Consider the following 17,511-nt stretch of genomic DNA (forward strand, 5'->3'; position numbering starts at 1 on the left):
TTCCTTTCTCCACGGGACCCATGGGCAGCATGGGGGAGGGGAAGAGCAGGGGGCGGGACTGCCCTGCCTCCAGCCCCCTGGAGGGCAGAGCTGGGCAGGGTCACTGGGGAGCAGGACCTCTCAGCTCCTGGCAGGCGGAATGGCTGGGGCGGGAGGGGCATATTCGCTGGGCGAGTGACATGGGTGGTGCCATGAGGACTTGGCAAGGCAGAGCAGGCTCCCCAGGGCCCGGCGGCCCCCAAGCTGTGGGGGGGGGTGGTCCCCTCGCTGCGCCCAGGAAGTGTGGGCTTCAGCAGAGCCGGAGGAGCAGGGCAGACGGCTCCCTTTGCTCTGTGCCAGCTGGCCCAGGGGCAGCTCCTGACCAAGGGGTGAGGGAGACTCAGCCCTGGGCATCCCACCAGTGTGGCCCTCACCCTGGGGAGGGACAGGGCCCGGCTGGCCTGGCCCCCAGGAAAGGGCTCAGGGCCCTTCCATCTGCAGGGTGCCACAGTGGCAGGGCCTGGCACGTGGTGCCCCTGCTGGCACTCACCTCGGAGGGGCTCATCTCGCCAGGCAGCTCATACTGGTCCTGCAAGGGAGGGAGGCGGAGTGTTAGCCAGGCTGTGGGGACGTGGAGCTGGTGTGTGCCACGGAGCCAGGGTGGGCATGATCGTGCCCGAGCGGGCACTGACTAGGTGAGCTTGGGGCGCCCTCCAGCCTCCCGGCTCAGAGCACAGTGCTGATTGTGGGCAAGGAGCAACCCGGCCCACCAACACTCCCTGCTGCGCCCAGATCCCCAATCTTCCCCCTTCAGCCCAGCTCAGCTCCCTTGCCCTGCCTTGTCTCAGGCCCCTCACACTGCCCCGCTTGAGCCTGGATTTCCCCCCTCCCCATGCCCTGCATCCCAGCTCCCCTGACTCTGGCTCTGCAGGATGCTACTGGCCACAGAAGCCAGGCTTCACCCACCCGCTCAGCTCCCCCCTCGATGCCCCAGACACCTGCTCTCCACACTCCCTCTCCCCATGCTGCTCCAGAGTTCACTCCTCTGCTGCATGGAGTGGTCCCCCTGCCTGCCCTGCCCAAGGCCCAGGACCCAAGGAGGCTGCAGGGGTTCAGGCTCGAGCCTGGGAGCTGCAGGTTCTAGTCCCTGCCCCGCCATATATTCCCCTTTGGTGAGTCCCCCAAGCCCAGAGGCCCAAGGTATTTAGACACTGAACTCCCATCCCAACTATGTCAATGGAGGTTAGGAGCCCAAATACCTCGGAGGGTCTGGGCTTTTGTCCTTCTGTGCCTCAGGTCCCATCCAGTGCTCAGCTGCTCCTGGGTCAAGGGCAGAAGCAGGGGGATCTGCCTCTCTGGTTTGCCTGCCCGGGCGGGAGCTGGCTGCAGTGTTACTCCCCCTCTCAGCCGGCCGCCTCCCCTCACTCCGGGCCTCCTACACCGGGGGGGGGGGACCTCCCGTGAACACACTCCAAGCTCAGCCCCCTCCCCCAAAAGCTGGCACCGTGCCCCTCTCACAAGGGGCTGCACGTAGTTGGGGGCGCCTGGCTCTAGGGAGGGATCACAGGCCCCTTTGCGCTGGCAGCCCCTCGCTGCTCACAGCCTGGCGCGCCCTCAGCCATGTTCCTCTGCCCCTCAGGGGCTCCCAGAGCCGCCTCTGCAGTCTGGCTCATCCCAGGCCAGAAAGGCACCGGCTCCACTGCCCCGCCGGGAGGGGAGCACCCACAGGCGTGAATCGGGAGAGCTCACTGGGGGAGGGGAGGTAGATCGCCAGGGGAAGGAGCGATGATCTAGGATGCGCTAATTTCCGAGTGGATCGTCGCCGGATTGGTCGGTTGGAAGGAGCGTTAAAAGGCTTCCATTGGATCAGCTGGGAGAGGGGAATCAGATCAGCTCAGGAGGTATTGATTTCTGATTGGCTGGTAGGAGTGGATCATTGCCAGATTAGTTGGTTGGAAGGAGCATAATTAGGCTCCCACTGGATCAGCTGGGAGAAGGTGAAATGGGATGAGGGGGTCAGATCAGGGACCATACTGTGCTGAAAGTCCCCAGAGCTCAGGATGGCTCCAGGAGTGGAGCGGGGTGTGTGTCTGTGGGGCGGGGGGATGGACATAGGAACTCCGCTCTCCTTGCCCATCCTCTGCACGTGGCAGACAGGCTGTATGGGGGCGGGGCAGGCAGCGGCCGGGGCCAGTCTCTGCAACACAGGGATGCTTCTGCTTCTTGCCCCTTGGGCCACCCTGATCGTCACCCGTGTGCTGGGAATCAGGACGCCTGGGTTCTATCCCTGGCTCAGCCGCTGCCTGGCTGCCTGGCTCCCCGCCTTTGCGCCTCGGTTTGCCCACCTGTAAGCAGCTGTGGTGACCCCACAGCAGGGCCCGGGGATTAATTAAGGCGTGCCGGGAAGGGCTCTGCAGCTGGAAATCCCGAGGGAGGCTGCAGATGGTTGGAGGTGTGGGGCGCCCTCAGCACAGTCAGGGGGAGGGTGGCGGCTGGCCTGTGGTTGGCCAAGGCGCGGCACACACTTACCGCGATGGAAATGCGGACGCGCTTCAACTTGCGCTTTTCGGGTGGTGCTGAATTCTCAGACTTTTTAGCCACGAGAAAAACAGGAGAGAAGACAGAGGCATTATGGGAAACCACAGCGGCCTGGCCGGGCGCCATCGCCCCAGGGTCTCGGGTGGGGGCTGGGCACAGAGCAGGGGCCAAGGTGCCATGGTGGTGGGGAACACCGTCTGGGGGGGTGGAGGGGCACTCACCTCAGCGGGCTCCGTGGCAGTGCTGGTGCAGAAGAGGCTCTTGAGGGCAATGCCCGAGTGATCTGGGCTCCTGGCTGGGGACACATAAGCAGAGAAACCGTTAGTGCAAAGGGCAGTGAGCCGGGAGCCTGGCCGGCGCAATGGGGCCCACGGGGAGGGGCTCACCTGTGGGGCTCTCCAAGGTGCTGGGACTTCGCTTGAGTGCCGGCTTCAGGGGCTTGCGGGACTCTCCGTGTGGCGGGGCCGATGAGGATTCCTCTGTGCTGATCTGGGGGCAGCATGTACAGGGGGCTCGAACCAGCACCTGAGCCTGGTAGGGTGGGGTGAGTCCAGGGCATCCCACCCCCGGTTCCCCAGGTGGGATGGGGAACGATGTGACGAAGTGGGACTGTTCTTAATGTTTCCTCTGAATAGTGTGGGGGTGCCTCAGTTTCCCCTGTGCAGTTCTTAAGTATCTAGGTGGTGGGGTAAGGGTGTATGATCGTTGCAGAGCCCTAGAGGGCAGGTGTGTGCAGGGGTCTGGACACAGAGAATGGCCAACACCCTGTTTCCTGGCAACTGATGGCCTGGGCCCTTCCCCCCTGCAAGGTGAGAGCTAAAGGGTTGGAGAAGAAAGGGATCAGGTGACCTCCTGGCCCGGGAAAGGGACAAAGCCCAGAGGAGGAGGGGCTGGAGGGAGTTTCAGTTTGGGGCTGGCTGGGGACATGGAGTGAAGTGCAGACGGGGTTGTCTGGCTCACTGCCCCCCAAGATGGACCCAGCTGAGGGGTCCTGTTCTCTGCACCTGCAAGCTCTGTGTTAGACCATGTTCCTGTCGTTTAATAAACCTCTGTTCTACTGGCTGGCTGAGAGTCACGTCTGACTGCGGAGTTGGGGGGCAGGACCCTCTGGCTTCCTCAAGACCCCGCCTGGGCGGACTGGCTGTGGGGAGCGCACGGAGGGCAGAGGATGCTGAATGCTCCGAGGTCAGACCCAGGAAGGTGGAAGCCGGGTGAGCTGTGTGTCCTGCAGACAGGCTGCTCCCAGAGAGGAGACTTCCCCAGAGTCCTGCCTGGCGTCGTAGGGAGCAGTTCCAGAGCAGCGCCCGGGGACTCCATGACAGGCGAGTCCAGGGCATCCCATCCCCAGTTCAGCAGGGGTGGGGGGGCAGAATGTCCCACAACCAGCCAGGTGGGATGGGGAACCATGGGCCTGGGGCATCCATACCCCATCCAGCCCAGCCCAGTTCAGGGAGGCATAGTTCTGGGATGCCCCATTACCAGGCCAATCCAGAGCAGCCCAGGCCAGAGGGAGGGCGGGTAGGCAGGGGCCCAAGGTGCACCATCCAGGCCAGGAAGATTTAGGCCAGGGGACCTGCGCTCAGCCAGCCCAGACTTGACCAGGTTGAGGAACGTGAGGAACGGGGGGGGCACTCCCAGACAGAAGCCTCTCGAAGGCCTGGGAGCGCTGGGTGCTTTGGGGTTTCCAGCCAGCGGCTCCCTGCATGGCAGTGGGGTGAGGGTGCAGCGGGCCCTGGGCATCCCATCACCAGCCCAGCCCTGGCAGTCGGGCAGGGGATCCCCATGCTGCCCCCTGCCTCTCACCTGGAACTGCACTCCTGGGTGGGAGGCCCCGTGGCCGGCCTTGTCCTGGGGCTTCTCGGCGACGCTGTTCCTCCCGGCCTGCGCCCTCTCCTGCATATACTGCAGGCGGCGCTTGTAGCCCAGCTGGCTGCTCAGCAGCGCTGCCACCTGGGCCCGCTCGATGGAGCCCAGCAGGATCATGGACTCTGCAGGAGACCAGCCCCCGAGGGGCCGCCAGCCCGTCAGCTTGGGGATCACAGCTGGGAGCGGCGTTAGCTTCCCCGGGGGCTAGATCCACCCCCTCCCCAGCCCCCAGGGTGGAGACCCAAACCTGAGCCCTCAGGAGAGCTGCCATGCCTCCTTGCAGGAGGGCTCAGGCTGCCAGCCTATTGGCAGGGCTCGGGGAGGGGATGCGGGGAGGATGGGACAGGTGTACCCTGCAGGACTCCTGGCTCCCAGGCCTGTCCGTCCATCTGTCCATTGAGCAGTAGCTGAAAATGAAAAACCCCGTCCCACCCAGGCCGGAGGCACCGGGGTCCACCCTTCCCGGGCAGGGTGGGGTGTCTCTAAGAGCAGCTGCTACATGGGACAGAGCCTGCTTGGTCTTCCTGTTTCAGCACGAGGATGCGGGAGGCCCAGGGCTCTGAGCTTGGGGCTGGGAGACAGCAGGACTCCTGGGTCCTGTTCCTGGCTCTGCCCCAGGCTTGCTGGCTGACCTTACGCCAGTGCCTTCCCCTCTCTGGGCCTCAGTTTCCCCTATTGCAACCCGGGGATAACTGCTCCGGGGGAGGGGGCAAAGGCGCAGTGCCCAGAAAAGGGAAGGGACCATCAGGGTCTCCTATAGCTGGGCCTGAACTCCCCGCTCTGTGCCCAGGTCTGCTCCCTGCCCACCAGTGTGCCCGCGGGATGCTGGGTCCAGGCTGATGAGTCTGGGACCCTTGGGTCTGCTTGCTCTGGAGCAGGGCCTGGGACTCTGGGGCAAGCAGGAAGGCCCCACGGTGCCCACAGGCAAGAACTGAGAGGTTCTGCTTCAGGCACCAGCTCATGTGTGAGGAGTTGTGGGGTCTCAGCTAACAGAAGAGCCCTGAGCCCCACCCTCTGCAGTAAGGAGGCCCATCCTCCTCCCCTTCCCCGCCGCTCCTGGTTATTTGCCGTCTGGCTCTGAAGTGGGGTGAGGAAGGATCCACTGAAAAAGGCTGCACTGGCCTTCCTGTTTCCGTTAAACTTTACAGATTGCCATGGTAATGCAGCATCCTCTGTCGCCACGGTAATGGGCATGGCAGACAGGCAGAGGAGATAAACGTCAGAGTGGGCTGTCGTCTGGCACAGGGCCGGGCAGAAGCTCAGGATGATCTCAGTGCCCGGCCCCTCGCCAGGGAGACGGGCCCAGTGCCAGAGCGCTGCTGACCCGGGAGTCCGCTGGGGGCGCTGGGTGGGGAGGGGCTCCTGACGGCCGCTCTGCGGGCAGCCTGCTCTGCCCAGGAGGGCTGTGCTGGCCCAGGGGCTGGGCACACACGGATGGCACGGCCCAGAGTGAGCTGGGCACAGCCCAGGCTGGCCAGGGCACGAGGCGCTCTGGATCTCCCCCCCACCCGCGGCGTCGCCTGCTCCCTGGGCGGCCCCCACATCTCACCAGCCGACTCCACCAGCGCCAGGCTCTTCAGCTTGGTGCTGTGCAGCACCTCCTGCAGGTTGCAGTACTTGCAGTTCAGGGTGATGTAACGCACGTCCCGCACCATGATGTCCTCCACCCGCACGTTGTACTTCCTGCGGAGAGCAAGGCACGGCCCTGAGCAGGGGGCGGGAGGGCTGCTGCCGAGCGCTCAGCCCTGCCGCGTGGGTCCCGTCCAAGCTACGCTCCCCCGGCACCTTGGGGGCAGGTGAGAGGCTCATCTGGGTGTGTACAGGCTGGGTCCCGGTCCCAGCAGTCCCCCAGGCCTGGGAACCACAGCGGCTGCTGCTGCATGGTTCTAGTGCCCATCACCAGTGTGTTTAGGCTCCGAGCGGAGCTCCTGGCCTGGGTCCCTTGAGCTCCCGAGAGCTTTGGCCTTGAGAGGGGCTTCCTGCAGAGGCTCCAGCTCCCCCCGGGGAAGGGAGCCCGGGCAGGCCCTTACTCCTGGTGCCCCCAGCCCAGCTCAGGCAGGTACGGCAGCTTCTTGATGCGGATGATGCTGTCGTAGAGTGAAGGCTGCAGGCTCTGGGCCACGGCGTTGGCCAGGATGACGGCGATCATCACGGGCAGGATGTGGGAGATCTGGCCCGTCAGCTCGAAGACGATCACGGCGGTGGAGACCGTGTGGGTCACGGCGCCAGAGAGCGCAGCTGCTCCTGTGCGTGGCAGAGAGCGCCACAGTGAGACCCCGGCAGGGCTGGCATGGTCCCGAGCCAGACCCCACGGAGCTGCCCCACAGTGACGCCCCCCAATGAGCCCCAGCCCCCCCCAGCAGCCCCAGGGAGGGGGACCAGTATGTGACCCCTATGGCACAGCCCCCCACACCTCCCCAGGGAGCCCTCAAGCTGCTCTGCCAACCCATCTGCACCAGCCACCAGCCTCCTGCTGCCGCCTGCTCCCATCACGGGCCCAGAGGCGAATTGGGCCCTGGCTCCCTGGTCCTGGCGCCCTGGAGACATCCCCCTCCGGGGAGGAGCCCAGACACGTCTCTGTGGTCGTACAGATTTGGGTTCCCCTGAGCAGCCTGGCTCACTCCAGGGGCTGGCAGGGGGGAGATGCACCCTGCACCATGAGTAGATTCTCTGGGCGGTCGGACTGGCTGGAGCCCGTGGCAGCCTCTCCTCGGCCGCGGAAACGTGGCGCTTACCTACCACGGCGTAGCCCCCCGGCACGATGCGGTAGGTGTTGCTGTCGGTGTGGATGCCATCCGGGAACCAGGCTGCCATGCTCTCTCCTACCAGCCGGCCGAAGGCCGCACCTGCCCAAGGAGACAGGGATCAGAGGGGGTCTGGGGGCAGCCCAGGCAGCTTCAGGGAGGGGAGAAAATCGGTTGTATCCTGCTGCCTCTGGCACGGTGCCCATCCCTGTGGCGACGCGGCTGCTCAGGGGGCAGATGCTGCTCCGCCGGCTCTGAGCTCCACAGCAGGGCCCTGCCCAGGGCTGCCAGCTGCTGTGCCCTAGGGAGCCAGCTAAGCAGACGTCCCACCCCTTAGTGCTGCTGGGGAAGTGGGAGCCGGAGCAGCACCATGAGAGGTGGCCCAAGGTGGCACTAGGGTCTGTACCCCCTATGGCTGTTCCCTGCCCCTTCCTTCCCACCCTGGGTGGATGGGGCTCTGGAGTGAGGATGGTGCTGGCTGCATGCTCCCGCAGGGGCAGGGGAGGGGTGCTGTGCCACCCAGCGCTAGTGAACACTGAGCCACCACCACTCAGACCAGGGCTGAGAGGTACCGAAGCTCCTTCCCAAAGCCCTGAGCAGGCCTGGCACTCCGGGAAAGGGCCTGCCCCGAGGGGCAACCCCTGGCATCAGGACCCCATCACACTCATGGGGCACCAGCCACACCAGGGAGCTGCCACTGTTGCCGGAGGACAACGGCCAGCACAAGGGGATTGTGGGCAAACCAGCTCTCTCCTCTCTGCCTGGAGGGGCTGGTTAGTAGCTCGTGGAGGCGCTGCCCCTTTGGGAGCTGGGTGGCATGGCTAGGGCTGCCCTGGGCTCTGCACAGGCAGGCCGGCTCAGGGCGAGGTCAGGAGTGCCTCCGGGGCTGGTACTCACCAATGACAAAGACGGGCATGAAGGTGCCGCAGGGCACTGGGATGGTGGTGGCCAGGGCTGACATCCAGAACTAGGGGCAGAGACATGAGTCAGGGGTCATCCAGCCAGCCAGATCCTCCGCACACCCACCCAGCCAGCGCCATGCCCATGCCCACCCAGACCACACCCACCCATCCAGGGGCCTGACCACACCCCAGCCAGGGCCACACCCATCCAGCCAGGGCCCCTCCCACACCCCAGCCCCGGTGCAGGGGAAGGGGAGGAGGAGAGGGGGTGTGAGCTGGGCAGCCCCAGCCCTGGCGCGGGGACCCACCTTCATGAGGATGAAAACCAGCAGGGTGACGAAGACGTTGGCGTGCGAGTGCTTCCAGGCCTCAGAGATGCCAATGTACTCGAACTCCTCGGCCAGGCCCTGCTTGGCCCAGGTGCGGTTGTCAAACAGGGTCACCAGAGTGTCCTTCTGGCTGAGCTGCGGAGAAGGACCGTGGCAGGCAGGGTGAACCCGGGGCAGCGTCTCCACCCCATCTCCCCACCCTCCCGAGGGTGCTCCCTGTCAGGGACCTCGTGGGGGCTGGGTGCCCTCCCCAGCCCAGCCCATCACAGCATCTGGCCCTCTGGCTGCTGGAGATCTGGGAGACATCAGGGCTGACACTACTGGAGCTTTGGCTCCAGATGCCAGGGTCCCGGGTTCAAGTCACAGCTGGGGCAAGCACAGAGCAGCAGGTTCTCCAAATGAGTGCCAGTGATACCCCCTGGGCAGGGCTGCCAGGCTAGGGTAGGGGAGTGGGTTACCTGGCCGGCCATGAACTGTCCGAAGCCAGGCGGGAAGGTGAGCGTGGAGATGAGCAGAGTGACCAGCGCGGGGAAAAGCAGGCGCCTGCGTGGGAGCAACATACACAGCGAGTGATCCCACCGCACCCACCACCACTGGCCCCAGCCCTCAGGGAAGGACTAGCACCACCCTGTGCCCAGCAGCTCCCATGCCAGCAGCTGCTTCATAGGGAACCAAAGAGCCCAGCCAGCATGCAGCGCCCCACCCAGCTCAATCCCCTGCTCCCCAACCCCAACTCGCCCCAGTCTGGGTTCTCCCTCCACCTGCTCTTCAGCCAGGCCTGGTTCTGGGGGTGCTGTACTCAGCGCCCCCTGCTCTGGGATCAAAGGGCCCCTAGTCTCAGGGAGGGAGCCAGCAGGCACCACTCACTTCTTCATCAGGAAGCGGTTGATGGTCTTCTGCTTGCGCATGAACTGGACGATCTTGCGGTTGAAGTAGACAAAGAGTGCCCCTCCGAAGCCACTGGCAATCCTGGGGAGAGGGGCATCCGAGTGAGCCACCACCAGGAAGCTACTGCTGGGGTGGTCCTGTCAGGGATGGGGGGGGCACTGAGGATGCCCCCTGCCCCAGCACAGGGGGCCCAGAAAGAGGGGAGAGTCCCCTCATATATCCCTCCCCATCCCACCCAGGAAGTCTGATATCTCTCCCCCCTGCCCCGCAGCAATGCCCCCCCCGAGTGGGGTTGGAGTGACAGAGGGCACTGGACTCACCCAATGACAGCAAAGGCGGGCAGCTCCTGCAGGTCGAAGGGGAAGTCCAGCCGGAAGCGGGTTTTGAACAGAGCCGTGATGGTCTCTGGGGGGGATGAGACACCGCGGGGGGGAGCGTGTCACCCAGGGGACCTCCAGGGAGGCCTAGCACCCCGACGCCCTGCTCCAATACTGGGCAGCTGCTCGCCACTCAGAGCACTGCGGCCCCTTGGGCCCATGCCATTAGGCCGGGCCTGGCTGGAGACCCCCATGGCCTTGTGTTGGACTCTGCTCCCCCGCAGCTCTGCCAGTGCCCCTCAATCCCAGCCCCCGACTACCCCAGCCCTGGGCTTCCCCCACACCCCAGCTCTGCCAGCGCCCCTCAATCCCAACCCCCGACTACCCCAGCCCTGGGCTTCCCCCACACCCCAGCTCTGCCAGCGCCCCTCAATCCCAACCCCCGACTACCCCAGCCCTGGGCTCCTGCCAGCAGGGCAGTAGCCGGTGCAGGCTGGAGGGGCTGGTTCCCTGGGGGGCTGGGCGGGCTGTACCTTCGTCCTTGTTCCACACGGCGAGCACGCGGAAGATGAAGGCACTGAAGGTGGCGGCGAAGAACCCCCGCCAATAATTGCGGACGGCGAAGAAGGTGGACGTGACCTCGATGCTGAAGAGGACGCCTGGGGGGGCAGAGGGGAGGGGAAGAAGCAGTGCCACCATGGCCCCTTGGCACAGCCCGCGGCCCCAAGACGGGCCTCCCTGCCTGCCCACGCACAGTCCATGCAGGGGCCGGCACAGGGGGCACCAGACCCAGACACACCTCCTGGGGCATCTCCACTTCCCCAGGCTTTACATTTGTGTGCCAAGGCCTCTTGGGACCAGACTATAACCGCATGGGCAGCTCCTGGGGTTAGGTGGGCACCTTGGGTCCGTGTGGTTAGCCGCGTATGGGCACGGTCGCAATTTGCAGCTGGCTGGCTCTGAGGTGAGGATGGCAGCTGGGAGAGGGCCCCGAGCCACCCCCTGCCAGAGCCAAGCGGCCCCCTCTCCAGCCAGCTGGGCAGCCATCCCCAACAGCGAGCGGGTCCCGCCTTGGGGGCACAGGGGAGTGGTGCGAGTGAGTGGGCAGTGCTGGGGCATAAGCAGGGGCCAGCCCATCTTGGGGGAGAGGGGGCAAGGCACTGACAGTCCAGCTGGGGCAAGCAGGAGGGACAAGCATACACAGACAGATGGACAGAGGGGGACACTGCGAAGAGTTAGACACGTCACCAACCTAGGAGCGCAAAGCTGCGAGGGAGCCATGGGGCCGGAGCTGGGCCTCCCTGGAGCGCAGAGAGGAGGGGAAAGGAGGAGACATTACATCTTCTGGGGGGAGCACCCTCCACGCAGTGGCCTCTGCCACCCCCGCCATGGGCACAGAGCCTTGGGGACGCCCCTAGGCACCCGGGAGGCCAGTCCTGGCCGGTGCGTGTCTCTGGAGCCCAGGGTACCTGCAGCGTTGAGGTGGGGGGGTTCTGGGGGCTGCTGGGCTCCCTCCCGGGAGGCCCATACAGATGGGGCTGGTGCCCTGAGGCCTGTGTGCCCGGGGCATGGGCAGGGCAGTCAGGGAGCGGCTTGCCTGCAGTTGGGGGGAAAGCGAGAGGCAACACAATGGCAGAGTGTGGGGGGGATCGGGGGCTAGTCCGGGCACAGCTGTGAGGAGAGAGGAAAGCAGGGGGCTGGGCCCAAAACCCTGTGTTCATCTGGCCTGCACCCCCCATAGCATCCACCTGTGTCCACCCGCCCTGCCGCATGGGGGGTGTCAGGTGGGGACCCCAGAGACTCGGGGGGAAGAGGCGGTGGCCTGTCCCAGGCCTCGCTCCAGGCCAGTTTGGTGGCCAGCCAGGCCCAGGTGTGCAGGGCCTCCCCGGCCGTGTGGCCGTCCCCACCAGATCAGGGTCTTGGGGACGCGAGGTGCAAAGGCCTGTGAGGGGGATGGGGCCCCCTGGCCAGGCACAGCTCCCATGCTGCCCTGCTGGAGGGCTGGGTTAGCTCAGAGCCATGGGCAGCTCTGGGATCAGGCAGGGCAGGGGCAGGGGAGGGTCCAGCCCCACAGCCCGCATGGCCGGCTCTACCTCCGATGGGGGCAGCAAAGCAGCAGCCAACGCCCACGGCACAGGCAGCAGCCAGCATCTCGATATTGCGAGACTCGTTCTGCAAGGCAAGAGAGAGCAGGAGACAATGGAGGGCAGCGCCGGGACGGGAGCTCCCTGCGGGGACACGCCCCAGGCAGCCGTGGCCAGAGAGACCCTCCCGGGGCTCACCTCTCCCCTGCCATGGCTGGAGACACCCCTGAGGGGCTCACCTCTCCCCTGCCATGGCCAGAGAGACCCTCCCGGGGCTCACCTCTCCCCTGCCATGGCTGGAGACACCCTCCCGCCCCACCCAGCCATGGACAGAGAGACCCTCCCGGGGCTCACCTCTCCCCTGCCATAGTCGGAGACACCCCCCGTGGGGCTCACCCTCTCCCCTGCCATGGCTGGAGACACCCCCGAGGGGCTCACCTGCTCCCCTGCCAGGGCCAGAGCCACCCTTCCACCCCACCCAGCCATGGACAGAGACACTCCCCGTGGGGCTCACCCTCTCCCCTGCCATGGCTGGACCCCCCCCAGAGGGGTTCACTCTCTCACCTGCCATGGCCAGAGACACCCCCCACGGGGCTCACCCTCTCCCCTGCCAGGGCCAGAGCTACCCTCCCGCCCTGCCCAGCCATGGCCAGAGACACCCCCCGTGGGGCTCACCCTCTCCCCTGCCATGGCTGGACACCCCACCCCGAGGGGTTCACCCTCTCCCCTGCCTTGGCCAGAGACACCGCTCATGGGGCTCACCCTCTCCCCTGCCATGGCCGGAGACACCCTTCAAGGGGCTCATCCTCTCCCCTGCCAGGGCCAGAGCCACCCTCCCGCCCTGCCCAGCCATGGCCAGAGACACCCCCCCATGGGGCTAACCCTCTCCCTTGCCAGGGTCAGAGAGAACAAACCTCCTGCCCCCCAGCCCAAAGGTCCCTCCGCATACCTGAGAGCCCCCACCCCCCCGCCCAAAAGACCTGCATTCCCAGCCCAGACCTGCCCCCGGTACCCGTTCGGTCAGCACCCGCAGGCCGCACAGCGTCAGCCTCTCACCTTGTAGATGCCTCCAAAGAGGGAGAGGAATTTGCTGAGCAGGGTGGCGCACATGCTGGCAATGTGGACAAAGGGCCCCTGTGGGAAGAGTGCCAGGGACCGGTTACCACGGGCACCCAGCCTCAAAGCAGGGAGCCTTGTGGGAAGACTCGCTCATGGGCAGAGCTGCCCACCCACCGCACCTGGCACACGCCCCCCCAGTGCCGCCCGCCCACTGCACCTGGCACATGCCCCCCTGGCAGCGCCAACCACCCACCATATCTGGTACATGCACCCTGGTAGGGCCGCTTGCCCACTGCACCTGGCACCCAGCTTGTGCCCCCTCCAGACATGGCCCAGTAGCTCCTCTGCCCCTCTTACCTCCTTGCCCAGGGGCATCCCGCTGCCCAGAGCACAGGTCAGGCCGATGACCTTGGCCACGAAGGTTTTGAGGGTGAGATACTCCTTCAGCACCACACCCCGGAGAATGGTCTTCATCTCGGGGATGCCAGAGCCTGGGGAAGGGGATGGGTGAGCACTCAGAGAGAGGGTCCGTACCCTTTTGGGGGGGAGGGGAGATCCAGGTTCAGCCCCCCCCCCAGGCCAGAGAGCCGGGCACAGGAGGGGTGATTCCCCCAGGTGTGGCCTCGCAGAGTGGGTTGGGGGATCCCAAGGGGCAGGGGCTGGCTCCTACCCACGGCCTGCGGGGCCAGGATCTGGGTGAAGCCGGCCGAGAAGGTGATGAGCACCATGGGGTAGGTGACCCAGGCCATGTACTGCAGGAAGATGTTGGTGTCCAGGCCCCCGTACATCCACTTCTGGGCTGCGGAGAGATAGGGGGAGTCACTGAGGGGTCTTGCTGGGATCAGGGTCACTGGCTCCCCAGAGGGACTAAGCCTGGCCCAGCCCAGGGGAGGGAGGGCACAGATGGGGCCCCACTATGGGTGACAGGGCCCCATCCAGAGGGGCCAAATGCTTCCACTGCCGGGAGCCTCTGCTCAAGGTAGCCACCACGTCACGGGACTGAGCCCAAACCCACGGGGAGAGACAGCACCCCTGGGCAGCAGCCTGCCTGGCCACGCCTCGGACCCATCCCTGCCTGGCTGACACCTACCCAGCCCCACACCTGGGCCCAGCCCCCTGGCTGACAGGGTACCCAGCCCCCCACCTGGGCAATCCTGGCTGTGCCCTCAGGGTGCCAAGCGGACCAGCTGCCTGGCTCAGGTTGTGGGCACAGAGGCAAGTGGCCCCATCCCCCCTCACCTTGCAGGCAGGTGGCTATGGCGAAGTCCATGGCCCAGCTCACCAGCGCCATGACCAGCCCCAGCAGGATGAGAAAGATCCAGTCCTCGCCCACCTTGGAGATGAGGAACTTCTGGCATCGCACGGTGCAGACTGTGGGGAGAGCGCGGGAGCTGAGCGTGGAGGGGGAAATGGTCCTTCCACCCCACAGCTCTGCCAGTGCCCCTCAGTCCTGACCCACATCCCCCTGCTATCCCAGCCCTGGGCTCCCCACCCACAGTGCCGCCAATGTCCCTCAGTCCCAGCCTAAGCTCCCTCTAAGCTACGTGGCCGCGCAGAAGGCTCTCAAGGGCCACGCAGGCAGGGAGAGGCACCTCTCCCCTGGCCCTAGCCTTGGAGTTGCTGCAGCTGGAGAGAGGCGCCTTTCCCCCGGCCTCAGGCTGCGGCAATGAGAGAGGGCTGGGGGCAGTCCTCTCTCCCTGCCGCAGCCCCAGGGCAGCCTGCACCCCAAAGCCCTCATTTCTGGCCCCCTCCCAGAGCCACCCTCACCCCCCTGCACACCAACCCTCTGCCCCAGCCCTGATCCCCCTCCCGCACCCCAAACCCCTCATCTCTGGCCCTACCCCAGAGCCCACAGCCCCAGCCAGAGCCACCACCCCCGCACACCCCAACCCTCTGCCCCAGCCCTGAGCCCCCTCCACACTCCGAACCCCTGGGCCCCACCCCCGCCACACATCACCTCCATCTTGGTGCACATAACAAAATGCATTCCGCACATGGATGTAAAAATTTAAGGGAACATTGGTCCCAACCCACAGCCCGCACCGCTATCCCAGCTCTGGGCTCCCCCCATAGCTCTGCCGGTGCCCCTCAGTCCTGACCCACATCCCCCGCTGCTATCCCAGCCCTGAGCTCCCCGACCCATAGCTCTGCCGGTGCCCCTCAGTCCTGACCCACATCCCCCCCTGCTATCCCAGCTCTGGGCTCCCCCCATAGCTCTGCCGGTGCCCCTCAATCCCGACCTACAGCCCCCACTGCTATCCCAGCCCTGGGCTCCCCCGACCCACAGCTCTGCTGGTGCCCCCCAACCCCGACCCTGCAGCCCTCTGCTCTCCCAGTGCTGAACCAAGATGCCCCTGGTGCCAGTTCATTGTGGGAGCTGCGCTGCGGGCAGTCCAGCAGAGACGGCTGCAGACGGAGACCCACAGTCCACTTGTCTCACACTCCAGACAACCCTGGATGTTGACATTTACATCACTCAGGGACCTGCCACAGCAGAGTGCCCTCAAAGGCCGTGCTGGGGCAGAGTGAGAACTGCAGGGCCCCTCAACACCAAGCTGGGGTGTGGGGGAAAGAGAGGCAGGGCAGCATCTAAAGCAGCACAGCGCCCCCTAGTGCCAGGCTGGGCACGCAGAGATGGGCAGGGTGCAGCGGGGCAGCAGCACAGCGCCCCCTAGTGCCAGGCAAGGGTGTCATTGCAGAAAATCCAAAGGATGTGGGGCAAACTAGTGTCGGCATATGGAACATGATAGGTGATTATATTATATCCTGCAAAGTGGGGAGGCAAGTGGAGCATATCGACCTATGACAAGTCTGGGGGACAACTGCCCTCTTGCCCCGTAGCCAGTGATGCCACTGAGGCTGGGTGCAGGGACACGGGCTGGGGCCGTCAGTCTCATCTCTCCTGGAGCGAGGTCTCTCGCTTCCCACCGGCCGTGTTTCTTCCTCCCAGCCCTGGCACGCAGAGCACAGAGCCAAACACTTGCTAAGTGCCTGCGAGGTCTCCGGGGAGCGGGGTGTCGGGGGAAGTGAGGCAAGGCTGCTCGCAGCACAGAAAGCCCTCAGCTGGGATAGCAGCGGGGGATGTGGGTTGGGACCAATGTTCCCTTAAATTTTTACATCCATGTGCGGAATGAATTTTGCAACGGGGAGACGTCCCGGGGGGAGAACAGGGCAGAGGAGGGGGCATTGCTGCGGTGCAGAGGGTGAGGCATGAGGCAGGCCAGAGGGATGGCTTCCGGGGCTCTGAGTGGGCCTCTAGAGACCCAGCCAGCGAGGAGCCAGCCCCAAGGCTGAGCAGGTACCTAAGGGATGGGCACCTCTTGAGCCCTGATGGCTGGCGGCTCCCTGGCAATGAGCCAGCCGGTCTCCTGGCCGATGTCTGAGCAAAGCAGGGGCTGATGCCGATGCTGCTGTGCCCACAGCAAGGTGCCCCACAGCAGCTCCACGGCCCAGAGCCACAGTGCTTGGCAGCATCGTGGCTTGGCAGCCCCAGCTGGCCCCAGCAGCCAGCCCGAGACTGAGGCTTCTCTGCCCCACCTGTACCTGGGGCAGCTGCTCCGCTCAGCCTGCCACCCTAGGGCCTGGGCTCCCCCAGAGATCCCACCAGCCCCCATGCTCCTGGCCTGCAAAGCACTGGGGTCTGGGGCCGGGTCCTCAGCCTTGTCCGCCCTCTCGTGGCCACTACCATTAGTGCAGCCCAATGGATTGCTGCAGGGAGTCAGCACTTGGCTAACACCGGACAATTGGCACCAGCACTGGGAGATGTGTGGGGGGATCAATCAGACCCAGAGCCGAGAAGAATGTGGCCTGCAGTGAGCGGCCCGGGATCAGACCGCACCCCATACTGGCTCCCCCAGCCCTGGCGCCTACGCTCGGGATAAGCCCAGAGGGGAGGCTGGGGGAAGAGGGAGGTGTTTCCAGGTCACCTGTGCCCCACTCATCCCAGCAGCTCAGAGCCTGCAGACACTGTGCCAAACTAATATGTAGATCCCAGACCCTGGGTATCCCTATGTGACGTTATTGATTTGAACGGGGACCGTACAGAACATTGTTGCAATCAAGGTCCTGTAGTGGCACCAAATCTTGTATAAAGGGAATCAAATAAGGTGTCTAAGACAAGGTTATGGTTTGCTGGTTATGATTATGCTGTCTGTGTGCATGTATCATTTTTGTGGTTAAAGTTATGAATATTGGCTCTATACTGTCTGTAGTTCAAACTTGTGCTATGCTTCTGGGTGACACCCCAGACAAGTTGGTGTCAGCTCTGCCAAGCCTGCTTGATGGCCCATGAAGAACCATCAGCTACACAATTGACCCATTGAGAGAAGGCAGATACGCCTGGTGACTCAGCAAGGCACGCAGGGACATGCCGAGGGACAGAACTCAGGTTTTTCCATGCCATGTGCTGGGAAGCTTGTCTTTGGAACAAAGAAATAAAGACTACATGGCAAGAGACTATAAAAGGCTGTCAAGTATCAGGGGGTGGCCGTGTTAGTCTGTAGCCACAAAAACAACAAGAAGTCTGGTGGCACCTTAAAGACTAACAGCTTTATTTGAGTATAAGCTTTTGTGGGTAAAACCCCACTTCTTCAGATGCACGGCGTGAAAATTACAAATGCAGGCATTACATAATGACACATGAAGGGAAGGGAGTTACCTCAGGTGGAGAACCAGTGCTGACAGGACCAATTCGATCAAGGTGGATGTGGTCTACTCCCAATAATAGGTGAGGAGGTGTCAATTCCAGGAGAGGCAAAGCTGCTTTTGTAGTGAGCCAGCCACTCCCAGTCCCTATTCAAGCCCAA

General features: G+C 64.6%; 1 protein-coding gene across 2 annotated transcripts in view; it reads right to left on the minus strand.

Moving 5' to 3' along the window:
• CLCN2 (chloride voltage-gated channel 2) overlaps nt 1–17,511 on the minus strand; it is a 43,633-nt gene that overhangs the window by 3,062 nt on the left and 23,060 nt on the right. Inside the window, exons 3-21 of one of the 2 annotated variants that reach the window (XM_074963467.1) lie at nt 13,946–14,077; nt 13,377–13,505; nt 13,064–13,197; nt 12,704–12,781; nt 11,657–11,735; nt 10,097–10,222; nt 9,567–9,651; nt 9,226–9,327; nt 8,817–8,901; nt 8,338–8,493; nt 8,025–8,094; nt 7,119–7,229; nt 6,414–6,627; nt 5,933–6,066; nt 4,321–4,505; nt 2,904–3,006; nt 2,739–2,812; nt 2,509–2,568; nt 530–568 (exon numbers count right to left, since the gene is read on the minus strand). In XM_074963467.1, the coding sequence (XP_074819568.1) occupies nt 530–568; nt 2,509–2,568; nt 2,739–2,812; nt 2,904–3,006; nt 4,321–4,505; nt 5,933–6,066; nt 6,414–6,627; nt 7,119–7,229; nt 8,025–8,094; nt 8,338–8,493; nt 8,817–8,901; nt 9,226–9,327; nt 9,567–9,651; nt 10,097–10,222; nt 11,657–11,735; nt 12,704–12,781; nt 13,064–13,197; nt 13,377–13,505; nt 13,946–14,077 (2,096 nt within the window). The remainder of the gene's footprint in view (nt 1–529; nt 569–2,508; nt 2,569–2,738; nt 2,813–2,903; nt 3,007–4,320; nt 4,506–5,932; nt 6,067–6,413; nt 6,628–7,118; nt 7,230–8,024; nt 8,095–8,337; nt 8,494–8,816; nt 8,902–9,225; nt 9,328–9,566; nt 9,652–10,096; nt 10,223–11,656; nt 11,736–12,703; nt 12,782–13,063; nt 13,198–13,376; nt 13,506–13,945; nt 14,078–17,511) is intronic. The other variant, XM_074963468.1, reaches the window with a different exon arrangement.

This window comes from Natator depressus, chromosome 9, assembly GCF_965152275.1.
Source record: "Natator depressus isolate rNatDep1 chromosome 9, rNatDep2.hap1, whole genome shotgun sequence".
NCBI lineage: Eukaryota > Metazoa > Chordata > Testudines > Cheloniidae > Natator > Natator depressus.